Source organism: Zonotrichia albicollis, chromosome Z (assembly GCF_047830755.1).
Source record: "Zonotrichia albicollis isolate bZonAlb1 chromosome Z, bZonAlb1.hap1, whole genome shotgun sequence".
Classification (NCBI taxonomy): Eukaryota; Metazoa; Chordata; class Aves; order Passeriformes; family Passerellidae; genus Zonotrichia; species Zonotrichia albicollis.
In genome coordinates, this window is record NC_133860.1 from 11,036,516 (window position 1) to 11,054,370 (window position 17,855).

General features: G+C 35.4%; 1 protein-coding gene across 3 annotated transcripts in view; it reads right to left on the bottom strand.

Moving 5' to 3' along the window:
- The window catches only part of PIK3C3 (phosphatidylinositol 3-kinase catalytic subunit type 3), a 66,571-nt gene that overhangs the window by 22,403 nt on the left and 26,313 nt on the right, over positions 1-17,855 (bottom strand). For 2 of the 3 annotated variants that reach the window (XM_026795094.2, XM_005489676.4), the window contains 9 exons: positions 17,537-17,642; positions 16,525-16,641; positions 14,867-14,998; positions 12,823-12,951; positions 12,437-12,506; positions 11,773-11,837; positions 9,512-9,596; positions 8,349-8,423; positions 419-587 (listed from right to left, as the gene is read on the bottom strand). In XM_026795094.2, coding sequence (XP_026650895.1) covers positions 419-587; positions 8,349-8,423; positions 9,512-9,596; positions 11,773-11,837; positions 12,437-12,506; positions 12,823-12,951; positions 14,867-14,998; positions 16,525-16,641; positions 17,537-17,642 — 948 coding nt within the window. Of the gene's footprint in view, positions 1-418; positions 588-7,765; positions 7,938-8,348; positions 8,424-9,511; positions 9,597-11,772; positions 11,838-12,436; positions 12,507-12,822; positions 12,952-14,866; positions 14,999-16,524; positions 16,642-17,536; positions 17,643-17,855 lie in introns of those variants that run through there. The other variant, XR_012578009.1, reaches the window with a different exon arrangement.

Here is a 17,855-nt window from a genome sequence, read left to right on the forward strand (position 1 = left end):
AGCCAAAGAATTTGATCATCACTAATTTAAACTGGAGGAGAATCAAGCAGCAAATGAGTAATGACTTAAATTAAAATGACAGTTCCTTGATCATCAATAATCAGAGGAAAAGAAGCTTAAGGGCAAAAACATACCCCAAAAGAAATATAATTTAATAATCCACTTGAGTTATGAAATGAAGCTATTTAAGTTATTAAACAAGCAAAATTGAGGGCTTTAACTTGAACAATTACATTCACCCTCCACAATTACACCAACACTGTGATGTTTTCATTCCTTTGTTTCACACAAATTCTTTTGCTCTCATTTAAACAAGCTTTGAATTTTCAACAGAAACATTTCAGCAATTCATTCACTGGTGTCCTCTCCTGCTTTAGGGTGGCTCTCAAGGGCTGTGCCATGAGCCCAGTGCTGTTACCTGCGGAGGTGGAGAAAGGCTGTGTAGCACTGCTTGCGGAACTCCTGGTACTGCTCACTCTGGGTGCCTCCCATGCCTTCCACCATCTCCTTGTTCAGCTTCATCGGGGGAGGAAGGGGCTTGGGGTCCCGGCCCAAAATATAACCAAAGTCAATGTGAAACAGTTTACCTGTACAAGAAGGAAAGACAAACACTGTGCATATTAAAAGTTCTTGGTGCAAATCTTAAAAAAAATAGAATTATTAAGAAGATAGCACGCAGCTCCCAGAAAGTTTTCTGTAAGGTTTATAACAGTATATTTTTTATCTTCAGCTGTTAACTGGAAATTATGGTTTTAAAGGAAAAAGCGGATTTAAAATTCAAGCTTTTTTGATTTTTAAACAAGTGGAGTATATTCACAAAGACTGTACCAATACTGAAACTGGTTAGCAGATATTAAATGCACAGTTTACACAATGGATACTACTAATTCTTAACTCCTTTATAATTTTTTAGCAAATTTAAACATTAATACTTAAAGCAGTGCCATGTGTATTTCGCATTGGCATGAAATATGGTAAATTTAACATACAACTAATATAACAAAGAAAAAGTAAGACTCACAATCCTATAAACAACCTTTCAAAGTCACTGAACACCAAAGATGAGTTCAATGCTGCTTCAAAAGTCTTTGGAGTTGTTCCAATAGAGACAGAAATTATCAGTGGCTTTGAAATACAATGAAGAAACATCACTACAACTTCAAATTTGAAACTGGATTTCAAATCCACCAAAAAGTTTGTCATGCCCTTTTTCAGTACTAAAATGAATTGCCTCACTTTATCACTATGTTTCCATTCTCAGTTCAAGTGACTGCATTTAAAACACTTTGCAGCAATAACAAAGTCTTGTATATGCCTCCTGTCTTGAAATGCTCAAGGCAACTGCCCTTCCTATCAACAGCCTGCCATGCTGCTCACCATAAAGCTCACACACTGACTGGGGAGAATGCAGAGTGCTCCCTTCCAAAATCACTGAACTACACATGAGATGTTATTGGTGGCAGAATGAACAACTGAACTTCCCTTGGTAAACCTCAGTTTACCAGCAACTTCAAAAAACCTAAAATATTTAGATTAACTGAAGAATAAATATATTATAAATGCACAAAAAATGTGCTAATAGAAATAAAAGTAAAACAACTCATAATTCCTAGGTAGCCATTTTTTTAGGAATAATCTTGACTCAGTTAAATACTGTCTGTGTTAAGCAGAAAAACATTTCTCAATGTGTGCTGCAAATGTATTTTCAGTTTGGAATGTGTAATTTAAGCAATGACTTGAGCCATACCACAGCTATATTACAAAAAGATGGTGAGACTGCAGATATGCATGCAGATACAAGATAGAAGATCTTTTAAACAAGAAGGCAGAAAATTATTAGCATGATTGTTATCTAGACAAACACAGCACCGAAGATAGAATCTTGCCTCAGAATTATGGAACTGAGCAGCATTAAAGACAGGGGTGTATTTGCCTTTGGGTATTTTGTGTATTCATTTTAAGATTTCATAAGATTAGGTTCTCAGTGCTTTTGGAAAAAAAAATGGAGCAGTCATATTTTTCAGTTAATCGCCTGTCTTTGACTGTTTCATTGAATAATAATGTAGTATCAATAGAAAAGGCTTTTTGAGATCTGTCATAAGCATTCTTCTTCAATCCAAGAAACTAATTCCATGACAATCCAATTTCAAAGACAGAGGCAAAGTATTTGCTGACTGATAAATGCCATAACCATTACATCCTGCATAACTAATTGTGCTATAAAAAATAAACATTCCTTCGATATATTCTAACCGGTCTGATAAAGGAGATTCTTTTAGAGCTTCTTTTTGTACACCAAATTTTTGAACCAACCACATACAGAACCCTTTCATCATTAGCTAGAAAAAATGTTTAACTGCAAAGTTTTGGGGATTTGCTTTCTGTTCATTTATTTAAATCTGTCACCTTGAAGAGTCAAGAGACAACATTTTGAATAAAACAGTAACCCTTGTAGCAGAAATATTTTTTTCAGTTTGCTCTGGAGATAAGGAATAAAAGATGATAATTAATAATTTACACTGGTAACAAAGACATCTAAAACATTCAAAAATATTTCAATAATTGAGTGATAGACACTTTGAAAGTGAGATGAGGCCATCCTGCATTAACATTTCCTAGATGTACTTCAAAATTCAGCTGTTTTTTAGGTTGACTTAAAATGTACGTACAAGCTCACATTTAAATAAATATATTTAAAACCTTTCAAACCTGTTTACTAAATACAGATTTGATTAATTTTAATTCAGCTCCTGCAAGGTCAATTAAACCAGCACACCATGCTACAGAACATGGACAAAAGGCTCTCCCTGGTGCTAGCACAAAGCTTCTACACCAGGAGCAGCCTGAGAGAGCACGGAAGGTCTACAGATTTCTACACAGGAACCTGACTCATGTTACCCCCAGGACTTAACAACAGAAAAAGTGAAGAACAAGCCTGCTTTGGACAAATTAAATTTGCTATGGATTTAATATTGAAAATAGGCAATACTTATATTCTTATTTACGTTAATATATAATAAATTTATGAAGTTAATAAACTCAATGATTTCAAATCTTCAAGACCAAGACAAAAAGGTTGCAAGTCTCTCACGTGATCATCCCAAGTACCACTTTTATCAGGGTGTTACACTGACTATTCCACTCTCATTGTATTAATGAATGTGACAGTTTTCACTCAACATTACTCCAATTGCAAGAATAAGAGGACCTCTGGAGGAGAGCAGGTCAAACCCCCTGGATGAGCAGAGACACCCAGAGCCAGGTGCCTTAGCCAGGGCCATGTCCAGACAGTTTCTGAGCATCCCCAGGGATGGATGGTCTCTCTACAACTTGTATCAGTCACTTCCCTGTAACAGCTTATACTAATATCATGGTATTTATATACAGTAGTTACCTATACTCCCAGTAATCCAGCCTTCATGCGAACTTTGTGCAACACTATTTTTTACTAAGTATTTAATTGTTCGTAAAACATGGTTTTACAAACAATTACACATCCTTTCTTCAATATACAGGGTGAATGTCATAACACATACCCTTCCATCTTTTAGACCATCATGTTTTACCATGATCCAACTTCTTCCGATTTATTACGTCTTAATTTAAACAGCTTCTAATCTTTATATATGCTTGTAAATTACAGACAAAACTGGACCTCTGCTTTGGTTTACTACTGTTCCCAAATGAGTGCTAAACCATAAAGGTGAGGGTTTTTTTGTTTGTTTCAGTCATGATTTAAACTATAACCAGGAATTACTTAAGACAACACGTGAAACAGATCTCATCTTTAAAAGTAGTGCACTAGAAAACACCCTGCCCTTCCCGTTTATTTTACTGTAGAAAAAGAAAGACACTTTACTGACTGGAAGGCATTTACTGACTGGAAGAAGAAGAGAAGCTTCCAGGAGTAAGCAATATGCATATATAAAATTATTTACTTCAAAATCTAAAAGTTGATACTATTGGGTACTTTTGAGCTTTTGTTTTTTAAAAATATTTTATTATATGAGTTTGACTACCTTTTTCCACTCAACACCTGTTTTTTTAACATATGGAATAAAGAGGAAAGGCCACTGAAGACTTCAAGGACATGGCACAAAACATGGAAGTTATCCCAACTACCAGTCAGGGTGTCAGGGATTTCAAAGTCCATCTGGCTTTCTTTCAGCGATTTTTGATTAAGTGAAGCATGGACCTGCAGAGAACAAAAATTCATACCTGGTCCTTGCAATAGCCAGTAACACCTGACTAGAGCTGGAGAGGGTGATCTGTCCATTACTTTCATTGCTAATATCTAGATTTTAATACAGAAGAAAGTGTCTATAGAGCAGCACAGAAGATTGTTTCATTTTGCTAGGAAAAAACACTGAAAACCAGACAGAACTCTGAAAACCTTAAAATGCAGAGGACAGAGAAAATTAGATGCAATTACTGAAATAAAGTAAGTCTGATGGCAATTGTCTCTTAACAATAAAAAAAGCAAATGATCTCAAACTACTCTGTGTACATTGCTGGGGAAGAACAAAAAAACCACTAAACCAAAACATAATTTGTAAACCAAAACAAAAATTTCATTACTTCTTTGCAACCCTCAAGCACCACTATTATTTTAACTTGGCCCATATTAAAAAAATACACAATTTAGTTATTATTTTAACTAAATTCCTATTTTAAGTTTGAAGCAATAGGATGAAAAGTCCTTGATGAAACTGACTGGATGGATGGGGTGTTTTTCTGGCTTTCCCAGCAAATTCTAATGTTACTATCAAAATTTCTCTTTTGCTAACAGACCAGTGGCATGATGAAAAAATCGGAATGTCTAATTTACTTTCATAAGCATCATCTTACAACTTTTCTAAGACTCCACAACAATGAAAGTAATGTGTATTTTTAAGAACTTATTCAGGATACAGGTTTTTAAGTCAGTATGCAGCAACAGATGGAGGTAAAGTTTAACACTGTCACCCATGTAACTGTTAAGAGCCCAGCTTGTCTTAAGCATTGTAACTCACCTCCCTCCCCCAAGCTGTCCATTCTCAAAATACATTCTATTCAGGCATGTTATAAAAAAAAAAAAAATCTGATATTTATAACTAGATGACAAATGCTGTTCAAGGTACCTAGAAGAAAAAGTGTTTCAACAGATCAAAAGCTTATGGTTATGCTCTTTTTAATAATAAGCACCACAGAAAGTGGACTTCCAGAGAGAAATCTAAAGGACAAAAGTATGCATTAGTTTTTATTTTTTACAAAAAATAAGGATGTCCCTCTATCAAGATCAGTAATATTTAAAAACATCTTTAAAAACTGTATTTTACATACTACAGTATTTTGCAACATTAATAAATGTACTTAACAATGTACTTGTCTAAGCACTGACTGAGACTAAATGTTTGAATCTTGAAGGTTTTCCATTTCTACCATCTCAGACCTGCTCTGGGACAGATTTTTTGACTAAAAACCACAGGAAGTACAAACACATGGTGTGATTTCATACATGAATCTGTCCAGGTCCTTGCTGTCTTTCCAGGCAACCCTTTCTAACAGAGACTGAAGAATAAATGTGGTGTCATTTGGTGACCACAGTTCTTCCTCTTAGCATTAAATGAAAAGACAGCCCAGTGCTTTCATTTATTTACTCGTGATGCCAAAAGCAAATGTGGTTTTCAAGTTCTGAGCACTGAGTCTTTGACCTATTCTTAGATATAAATAACACAATTTTATCCACATAGCAATTTTCCCTCCTGCTACAGAGCAATGACAAGCGTATGGCTCAGTTCAAAGACCCAGCACTTTGGGAACTCATACTGGGAACTTACATTTTCATGCAGATGACCAGAGGTTACTGAAAGATAAGTTGGTCAGAAACACACATAAGCAGTGCTATCAAGAAACTACTTCAATGTCTAGGATATCCTACAATATCCACACATAGCCTGCACCTTTGTGAAAACTCTGCATAACTATAAAGCAAGTTGAAATTACTAAGATACCTCTAAAGTGACAGGAGACTTCACTTGTCTATGAAAGCTGAAATACTTTCTAACTCTCCTTATGAATGTACTGACTGCCTTGCAAATATGAAGACATCTATACCAGGATATTTTATTAGTACCTAGATCCTGACTCTACAATCAAATCAGTGAGTGTAAAAGCAGCAGAACCAAATGTTCTCAGGGGAAGTCTTGGCGTAATTACAACGTAATAGCCCAGTGCATTTTCCATGGAAGTTAACTGAACATGCTACACCTTGTATATCACAACCCAGCTTCACAACCACCCAGATCTTCCTTCCAAGGCAACAAAATGAATGTTAGCTGTTAAATCAGATGCCAACTTCAATATATAAATCAGTCTGTAATCCTAAAAGGAGGCACCGATGTTGCCTCATCCTGAGCATACAGCTGAAAAAGTGTCTTGTTATCCACAAACCACAGTAATATCTGCTACAGATTTAAAAACAACATTTTAAAACACAGACCAATTGAAAATGCATTTTGTCTCCATAAGAAGTAAGAAGTTCAAAGTTTTCAGAGAAAATAAATATCCCTGCCATGGAATACTGAGTGTTTAATGGCCTTTAGGTTACCAGTCAAGACATATTTATGAAATTGGTGCAAGTCTTTTTGTAATTTTTAACATTACTGACAGATAAGGATGTTTTGACTGAACATTACCACATCTTCTTCCAAACACACTTCTAGAGTTGTCCTTGAAGTATAATGATACAGTACTAAAAATGTGAAAATACAGATGCCTTTTTCAAGACTACTACTACAAAAAAGTCACACCATTTCTAGAACTATAGGCATAAAAGAGTCATGAAAGACAACAGAAATTATTTCATTAGGTAACTGACATCTCATGCAAAAAGACACATTTCTAATGTGTAGGAAACAATATGTTTTTATGAACTTCTGTATCTAGTGCTTAATATTTAAATTATACTGTATCTATATTATAAGTATGGACATCTTATGTTACAAGATGATGCACCAATTCCATTGGAAGGAGTCTAAAAGATGTGGCTACATTCACCAAACAGAAAGGTTGAGCCAAAAAAAAGATAATGATATGTAAGAAGTATGTATGAAGAAGAACCCACAGCTAATACCCAGTATTCTTTACTGGAAAACTTCAATCCATTACATGAATATCATCAAGAAAGGATGCATATAGAGTAGTAAGATTTCGAAGGAAGTACTTGGACCATGCATTCTTCAGGAGGAGAATGAAATTAGCTTCTTCTGGCTTAAGGCTAAGGGATTCTCAGTAGCAAGAAACAAGCCTTGGTAGAAGGTTTTTGTTCTATCTGGACCATATGGAACATAAGGATTTCTCTTGACAGCTCACAAAAGCCCTCAGTTTGTGGCAGACTGTGGGTTTTCAGATTTGGAATGTAAGATGGATGTGCACTGCCCTCTGCTGTACTCCCCAAATTCTTCCAGTAAAACCACTGTGCTGTACTTAACACAGACAGGTAAGATGCACTTTATCCCAAATCAAGACACTGAACTATAACTACTCTCAGCATGCAAGCAGAGCCTGAAATGGAAAGATTTATACCCACCACAACAGATAAATGAGAAACCTCTCAAGACAGATCTTTAAATGACTGTATATTTTCAAACAGACAAGGTAAAATACACTTGCTTTAGTTGTTCCCCCATGAGCTTAGAGCAAGACCTTTTAATCAAGATCAACTGTAAATTTTCTACTCTTTCAGACTTATCATGGTTAAAAGCAGTATGTGCTTCAGCCTTACCTGTAACTAACAAGCCTTCCACGTGGATGGGTCTCTTTTTCCAAATAACATTTTTATTTAAACGTTTCTCATTCAATAAACGTTTCACTTCATAATAAACACTTAACCACAACTCTTAATTCTCCACCACTATGTAATGAAGGTATTCAAGCAATCAGAACTCCTAGGGAAGCTGTAGTTCAAAAGTAAGCAAGCAAGTAAAAATAAGCCAAACAACAATTCAAAAATACGTCCCCCTATAAGAAATATTATTTGTCAAAACTTTGTGAAGCACATGCAGCTACACATGAACTCATTTTCAATGAAAACAACTGAAATTCCCTCTATCTCCCAGCAGTGATTGTAATAGTTGAAGTAGTTGCATTTTCAAATCCTTCATTTCCTCTAGTTAAGAAATCATCTTCTTATTACACACTGGAGCAAATATTACCTTAAATGAGACAATACAACTTACATTTTAAAATATAATCTAGTCTGCAATACTCAGTGGGTTATATTCACAAGGAAAATGCAGAGAAAAAGTACCAACACATTAGAAATTAAACAACTGTTGCTATAAAATTATACTGCTAAAAAGAATTACCTGTTTTTGTTAGCAACAGATTATCCAGATGTCTATCTCCAACACCAAGGATGTAAGTAATCACACAATAACCAGCTGTAAAAAGTAAATTGTAAACATCAGTATGAGTACCTTTCCTGGAGAGAAACAAGTTCCACACAATTAACAACAGCGTATTACATTATTTTAGCTCTAGTTCACTAACAATAAATATACCACAGAGACTTGGGCAGGAGTGGTGCTGGTGAGGAATAATCAATGCCAGCACTATGAAGAACGTTTGAAGTACTAAAACTCTAGAACTTATTCAGTACTGTCAGAATTTTAATTTCTTATGATACAATTACATGTCTAACCCTTAAAGACTTAATTAGTTCAGTACTGGGAAAAACATTCTTCAAAAGGAGGTGAAGTATTTTGAACTAAGTGAATACACATGTTTTGAACTGAAGCTATTTTAAGGCCACTGTAAACAAATATAAGGCATGGATATGAGCCTGGACATCCATGTCAGATCAGCAGTGGTAAAAAGCAAACAGCTTTAATTGTTGCTTTTATCCACTAACCAGAACAATTTAAAGCAGTTCTAAAGACTGCACCATCAGAAAGAGAAGAGAAAAGGAGAAGGTACTGTGGAGTCACACCGGAATGCTCTTTTTTTTTAAACTTTTGTTAAAATGGAGGTTTTTTAAATTTTATGGATAGCAAATGTGGTATTTTAACACGGTCATCAGTTTACTGAACAAAAAATACACTACCATTTTTTCTTCTAATTTGTATTTCTTCTCATTTGTATATCTCTTCATTTGTATGAGAAGAGAGAACCCCAAAATGCCTAATGTTTTCAAAACCGATTAGAATTTTGATAAAGATGATTTACCATTACATAAATGCTTTATGTGTCCCTGCACTATGAAGACCCCAGCTCGCAATACAGAGAGGGCAGAGATAAGATTGCTGCTGGAAAGCAAAGAGTATTTATCTCATACTCTCCTTTAAGACCCGCCAACAGCGGACTTGTGTGTGACGTGCCAGGCTTAAAATTATTCCTTTCACTGCATTTCTGACAGCGAGTACATGCACAGGGCCCTGTTTGCAGCCACCTAAACTGAAATAACTTAATACCTCATCCACCATGCCCTTCAGACTTCACCTAAGAACTTGCCAGCTGTTAGATAACTCACCACAGCTCTTAACATACGTGTCCATCACCTCTGCGCTGATTCCATAAGGGCCAGTCTCACTAGGGGCATGTTTTCTGAAGAAGTTCTGGAGAGAATGCCATGAAGATATTTAGTTATTCCACATAATATGAAACTGGGTCTTCAGAGAAAAAAAAAAATTAAATCAAGACCACACATGGCCATTATTACAACTTGTTGAACTAACAACCACCTCAAAAACACCTCCTAAGATCTAGTTTAATATCACTTTATTTATATCCTGTCTCAATCATCATATTCTTAGCACAGAAACTGAAAAGCAGTTTCCTCTATTAAATGTTACAGAAGATTAACAATGCACTCAAAAGTTACTGATCAGTAACAATGAGTGACAATACTTCCAAGGCAAACTGTTTAGGTCATATCAACAGTCCTGCTTTAGAACTACACCAGGGGAGAATGCTCTTACATAGTTTAGCATCCTTATATGTCTCCCTACTCCTCAATAAAACCAACTGCTGCTATTAAGTTTAAAAAGAAAATAAGCCTAAGTCATGAAATGGAAAATCTGAATTTCCTGTGAAATGCGGACAGGGCCAAACAATTCTCTTAATCTTCTTGAGTAAGAGAAAACTCAGCTATATCTAAGCCTAAGCAAAGTTTCTTCCAGTAAGCACAATCTAAGGAAACACTGTAAGAAGAGTGTAGTAGTTCCCTGGACAGCAAGTAAGTTACTAAAACCATAATGAAAAACAAAGACTCTTACGTAAATGAGCTTCTAAAACATGAACTGCAATTTTAAGGTTGTTGATAGAAGGTAAGTAACACTGAAACACCAAAACACCTTTTCTCTCCTGGAGATCTGCATTTCACCAGGCAGCACTGGTTTTCTGGCTTTACATCTTTTCAGTAGTTAACACAGTAGTTATACAGAGTGCTCATATTTACTAGAACTGCTGTGAAATCCAAAATGAGCATTTCCAAAAAGAGTAAACTAAACTTCCACAATTCCTGAAAGTGTTCAACTGCTTTTCATTTCCTTGGCCTATGATGCCCAGCTACATGTTTCAGCACAGGAAATCTCATCCTTTTGGTGCACTGTCTATTTAGATTAAAAATTCTTCACAGGAATAATTGCTCCTTATGTCTGCATAGCAACTGAAACAATAGGGCACCTATTTCCAGTCACATGATGTTGCAAGGAATTGAAAATTAACAGTTTCATAGGCATTTCTGAACATAGTATTTTATAAAAACATGTAATGGAATGATTCATGAATACCACACCTCCAAGATTACAAAGGATTGTCAAGAAAGCACTTTATAGTCTGTAAAATTATTGACTGGGCAGATGAAATGGAATCTATGGAATGGAATGGAAAGCTAAAAAAACTCCAACTTATGTAACTTGATGCTGGTAAAAGTATTTTTTATATGTGATAAGTACTTGGTAAGCTCATAGCAAATGATAATGAAAAATGATAAGTAATTTAGGTCTTCATATTTTTAACATAGGTAGTTTATAGGAGCTGAGAGATAGTTTGCTTCACAGTTACTGAACTACAAAAAAAATGCAAGCTTCTGTATTGTCTACAGAAAAGGAAAAAAGCACCATGAAAAATCAAATCCAAATAAATATGCTCTATTTTCATTAAAAAATCTATTAGCTGCTCACCTCATACAGCAATTTGGTATGTTTTTATCCAGCTATATTTATCTCAAACAGCTGAGCTCTGCTATCTAGCTTGTGTGCTGGGATTGAAACCAGTATGAGTTTTGTGTGCTGCTATTCAGTTGTGTGTCTCCACTCAAATCTATGAGAATTAAGAAAATCTGCTAACAAAACCAAGTTACAGTACCTATACATCCACTATTGAGGGGAAACAGGCTTCAGAAATTGTATGAATGAATTATTTAGTTGTTTCATTGAAAAAAGAAAAGAACTAATCAAAGCATATTTTGACAAGGTCAAATAAATGAAATACAAACATGCAGCAAAAAGTGTCAGGTATCTGCCATCTGTCATTACAGCAAAGCTGAGATTTCAATATCATAACTAAACTCTACTCTAATTTATTTAAATAGTGTTACTTTTAGAACACAGGATACTCAAGTGGTCATTTATGTATACCTTTTCAAACAAACCCCAAATGTTCCCAGCTGTAATTTGTCTTCTAACAGATCAAATAATCAGCTGAGAGACTAAGAATTTTGCATAAGATCTACGCCTTCAGCTTACACTGTTTGATCAGAAGACAATCTACAACTCCCCCATCACGTACCTGTATAGTTTCCTCAGTAGCAAGAACTTCTGCAACTGGTACTGATGGAATAAACTGCATGAAGCCTATGACAGAAAACAACCAAAAGAGAAAATCTCCAATGCACAGAACTTTCAAACTACTCTCTAATACATGTTTATGAATGGACAGAACTAATACACAGTAATTCAACTGGTTCTAATAGGAAAAAACCCACTTTTTTGATCCAATTTTTCAATTTCCTGCCTTCAATACTTTTAAAACAACTTGTCATTAACACCAAATTAACTTGCAAAAGGTGTGTTTTCACAAGTTTTCAAGATGAGAGAAAGTATGTTGATGGCTTTCTAAATATTTATCCAGAATCTATCTAAAAGCAGCCAAGTTTGATTTTTTTTTTTCTCCTCCATTTCATGAAAAGATCTCTAAATAGAAGTGTTAGGTTATTTATTCATGATCACACTGAAAGCCAGCAGCAAAGATTGGTAACTGCTGATTGTCATTTACTCCTAAATCCAGACAAGGCTCCTTTTGTAGAGATATTTGAGTCACCTATGGAACACTGTGGTGACTCAGACTGTTTACTTCCATGGCTTAAACTCTAACAAGACTTTCTTACACACTAAGAACACAGGGAGGAGATTCTTCTCCATACTGTATTTTTAGGAAATAAGTGTATTCATACCATGTTTTGTACTAGTTGCCAGCACTTTATAGGGTGTCAGCTTCAAATCCAGATTCTCTTTTCTTAACAGCTGGAAAAAAACAATATACAAAAGCAAAGATGAATGCAACAGAAAGTCAGATTTTATTACTAAAAGGATGTGTACTGGACATTGATCTCCACTGAAACTGATAATGAGTGAGAGCCTGTTTGGCAATTATGTATGTTTTTTTCTTAATCTACACAGGGTAATTGCACATCTATATAGAAAAGAAAGAAAGGCCACCTAGAGATCTGAAAACTCTCGAATTATCAGCAATATAAGCTGCATTAACAGTATTAGACAGTCTTGCTTTTGACAAGGAAAATCAAGAAACAGAAAGAGGATATAGATTAATAATTTTCACCTTATCCATGAGTGAAATAATCTGAAGAATAAGTTGATCTTGACGTAAATCATCACCATGCTTAAAAATCACAGGATATTTGCCTCCATCTTCTGTCTTGAAGAATAACTGAGCAGGCATTAAGGCACTCTGCAAAAGGAAATATACTAATAAGCTGGTTCACAGCAGTGTTCATATTGACACATTGATACAATGGAGCTCAGAAATAAAATCTTTGCATTGTATTTGCATTGTCTCAATAGTTTAGAGTGTACCACTTACAATTACCAAAAGTGCAACTGTATTTTAATAAGAAAAATACCTTAATGCTTTCCTTCCATTTTAATCAAGGATACATTCTCCCTCCCTGCACCCCACAGCAGCAGAAGAGTAAAGGACAGAAGTATTCAGTTTTTTTCCATGTGCATGTAATTCCAATCAACAAGGAAGCACTATGCAAAAGGTCACATCAACACAAATTTTAAGTGATCAGATCAAAAAGCAGCACAATTATAGGATAAGCAAGAAAGAATTCCTAGGGGCAAGTCATCTTAAACAATTAATTGCTTCCTTAATCTATTTAGCAAAAGCAAAAGTGCCTTTTTACATTATTGTTTGAGAAAACCCATTTAATTGTTTGCAATTTTTCCACATAAAATGGGTCAAAGAGGATCAATTATGTACATGAATGTTACAATCTATTGCAACTGACCAAGTCACTTCCCTCCACAGCAAACCAAAAATAATTGAGGTATAGAGTTTAATCTTGAGCAGTAAGATTATATTTTTAAATTAATACCACAAAATTATTAAGTTCCACAAGTAAAGGCAAAATTATTCTTTATGTAGTCCTACAAAAGTTATGTGATGTCCAAGGGCACCAAAAATCAGTAACTCCTTCCTTTCTAATTCCATTAGTTTTTTTTTATCCCATAGCCCGGGATGAGATATTAAATGGAAAAATGTCAACTGTCAGAATTAGGAGAAGAAAAAAAACCTCTGATTTTGAAACAAGTTACATCTCACATTTTTGGTCCTACTTTTTTTGCACAGCTACAGAGGATCAATATGTAAAAGATTGCCTTGAGTTTGTCCTGAAGAATTTCAGCTATTATCACTGATAGGAAACATTTGGGTGCTCTTCCAGCAATCTGTTTTCCCACATTCTTTCCCTAACTCTTAAATCATACTCACACAAAATGATGATTTGCAAAAGTTTGCTTTCCTAACAAAATCTGTTCAATGTTGCCTCCAACCAAAGGTGCAAGAGCATGCAACTGCAGAAGCCTCTGCTCCAAAGGAATTAACTTGATATAGAGAGAAGCAAGCTAGAATGGGTAGAAAACTATGCACAAAGTATCTGATTTTAAGCAAACTCAAATGACAACACAGTCAACAAGGACTCTGATGAAACTACTGTGCATAATAAATCTAGAACCTATCCGAGATGAGAGATTTAACACTGGCTGTCATAGCAGCCTATATGAATTCTTTAACTGGCAAACAAAGGCCTCCGGGACATAGGCCTGACTTTTACAGAAAATTTTGGTCATCCTAAAATTAGACTGCAGTCATGTATAGGAGTTGAACAAAAATTAAAAAAATGGTGCAACCCCACTGAGCACAGGTAACAACTTACACTGCAAGAATTAACTTACATTTCAAGCAGTAAAATAAACAAAATAACCCCAGCCCTTTCTACATTACATTTGCTGTTTTATGGCCACACGCAGAAGCTACAGTTTGGTTTAAGGAATTACCAAACACAGGGATATAGGATTTACTGCAACTACATGAAATGGACCACCACAGTGCTTTCCACTCTCTATGAACTTAAACTTCATTAAGCAATGGGACAGACCCACAGATGTAAATGAGACACAGCACACCTGCTTTTATTTACATGATTTTGATCTATAAGGAGTTGTTTAACCACTTAAAGAGCATGCTATAATTGCATTTTGCCTTGACTGTGTCTGTCCCTTTACATGTTTCAACTGATGTTTCTAAGTTCAGGATTCACAAGACTTGTTTGTATTTCAGCTACTCAGAAGCTCTCCCTTACCTTGAAGAGTGTGGCTTTTTCAGGGATTATTCCTTTAATTTTCACCTGAGGCTCCAGAGGAAGTGGAATAAGTTCCATGTCTGCTAAATTCATCTTTTCATTATCAGCTAACAATGCCTGAAGCCTCTCATTCTAAAAGAATGAAAATTTGTTTAAGAAAAAAAACCACAAAACATAAACCACACACTAGGTATATATGAAGTCCACAAATGAAGGATGCATTACTAACGAATATTCAATTTCTTCAATTCTTTATCTGTACAAAGAATCAAGGTCTTACTCATATAATCCAGGAGAATAAAACTTTCTATCTGCAGTAATTTGAATAACAAAGGAGATAGTCCATTTAGTGTTAGCCCCGTCAAGCAATTTTCTAAGTTCCAGATGTGACAGTCTTAACTTAATTCTAAACTGCCTGCACAAAGCACAGGATTATTCGTTTTTCATACCAAAAATTAAATGTTAGTTGTATTTCAGAAACTGATTAAAATCCAACTCAAAAACTTTATATCCCTCAATTCCACCAAGGAATTTCCTACTACCAAGGAACCAAATGGCCAATAGCTTTCACTGATCTCACTTCCAGGCTTACTTGACATTCCTCCATCTGTAGTTATCAGAAACACAAAACTGCTCAACTTTTGAGTATTTTACACTTGGTGTCCTACATAGTAAAGGTCGAACACATTAAAATCTCTAGTCTTTTCCCTTGCTGAATATGAAAGACACAAACAGATACTAAGGAGGACCACAACTGTTAGGAGTAGTTCTAGTGCTTAATTGCTGCTAGCTAGATTGAAATCTAAAAGTAAAAGCCGTGTATTTCTTAGTTTTACAGCGATCTCTTAAAAGAATATACAACTGAACACTACCAATGTACAAGCAGGAAAGAGAATCCTAGAAATTGAAAAATTCTCCTCTTTTTTTAGCCTTTGTTATTGATACACAGAACAAATTGCCTCACTTTTTGTTAATAAGAGCTTTATTTTTCTGCATAAATATACCCCATACATTTAAAGAAACCATCACACTGAAAAATTCATGTTTAAAAATACTGATGTGTGTCAAAGGAAAACATTATACACAAACAGAAATCTCTCTGCATTTCCACTTTCTTTCTCAGACCCACTTGCCAGGTGCACTTAAAACACTTTAGCTAAGAAGGACAAAGCTTCCTGAAACATATAACAGAAAGCCTTTTCCTCAAGACCCAACAGAAAGCAGAGTTCTGATAAACACATACATTACAGAAGAACAGTTTTGTTGCTTTTGGACAAATGAAACCTTGCTAGTAACTGATTTTCACTATCTGTCCTGCCATATCACTCACATGACAATAACCTGATACTCTCCCACATCCCCACAAAATGTTCAGTTATATCATCAGCTGTTTAACAATTCTCACATATTTCTTTGGCCAAAGCACCCCATGAGTGCTTATAAGGGCCTCTTCTGTTTTCTATCTACAAACTTCAAACACACTTTGGAGCTTTGAACTATCAGAACCTTTCTCAAGTTTGTTCACAGTTAACCAAAATTATTGCAGAAGGATGAACATCTGTTACAGATCTCAGTGCTAAGGAACTTTAATGAAAGGCTAACATTCCTACCCATTGTCAAATTTAGGCCACAGACAGGCTTTCCAATCCTTTAGTTACCTTTTTCTTACGATTCCCACTTTCACGCTGCACTGCCTTCATTACATGAACCAGCCGATCTACAAATGTCTGCTGGGCTGCCAGAAGCGAGCGCATAACTCTGACAGACTTATCACCCTAAGAGAATGAAAAGTAACAGAATTAATTCCTCATTCTGTAATTATTTTATCTAGAAATCATTCCTTTATTCTTAGACCTTTGGGCTTTTAAGAGGTTAAGTGAATAAAGATCAATTTCCCGTCAATTCAAAAGGTATTTTCTGTAAAACACAATCACAGTCACTGTAGCTGGCAATCAATTATCTGACCTAACAGTGCACTTCAATTTGCTTCAACAATTTCAGTGGTGAACAGCCATGTGTGACAAACCAATTCACACAGCCAAAGTAAGTTAGTATGGGTAACTGCAAAATATTCTTATGAAGCACAAGAATCAGATTCAAGTAACCCCCTAAAACTGGAAATAATATAAAGGTGAGATACATGGAAATATGTAAAGACTACAGACTTGCTATACAGTAAGACTTCCAATTCACAAATTTTTTTCGGCTGTTTTAGGTTTTTTTTTCCCTGCTGCTCCAGCACCCTCTGCTGCCGACACACAGAACAGCAAGGGCTATTTCCGAGTTACACATGCGTCTCTCCACTTGTGCCTCAAGGACAGGAGTTTACAATAAATAACTAAATAAACAGTAAATAAATAACAGTGATTACACAAGGCTTTTAAAGTGTTTTAGACCCAGTGTAAGGCAGGGTATTTTAGAATCAGTATGTTACTAACAGGAGCAAGCAACAAAAGAGAAGAAAGAGTTCTCAATATTTGCTCTTTTCATTTTTGGCAGTTTCTTCAGCTTACAAATTCAAAATTTGAGCAGGAGTGGAAGCTTTTATAAAATTTCAATGCATGTGACACACATACACAAAAAACCCCTACACATCCTCTTAGACACCTGAACCTTTTTAAGGAAGAACTATCCCAAATCATTACAGACTTCCTGATACAGAGCCATTACCTTCAGCAAAGCCTGACTGAATCTTCTCATCACGTTTAAGTACATTTCGTGAGTCTTTGGGTCCCTCTGCTGCGTATCTTGGTCTTCACACTCCACTATTACATACCTGCAGCATAAAAATAACCGGATTTACACCTTCCTCTTGGAGCTACACAATTTGAGTGAAACCCAGTAACCGTGTATTACAGACCTGGAACTAAAAACGAAGATCATCTTTAGCTCAACCAACAGTTGAACTCTTAAAATTGCATAGTCCCCAATTCCATTTTGATCAGGAGAGTCTATCAAAGTGTCTGTGGTTTTTCACTTACAGTGAAGT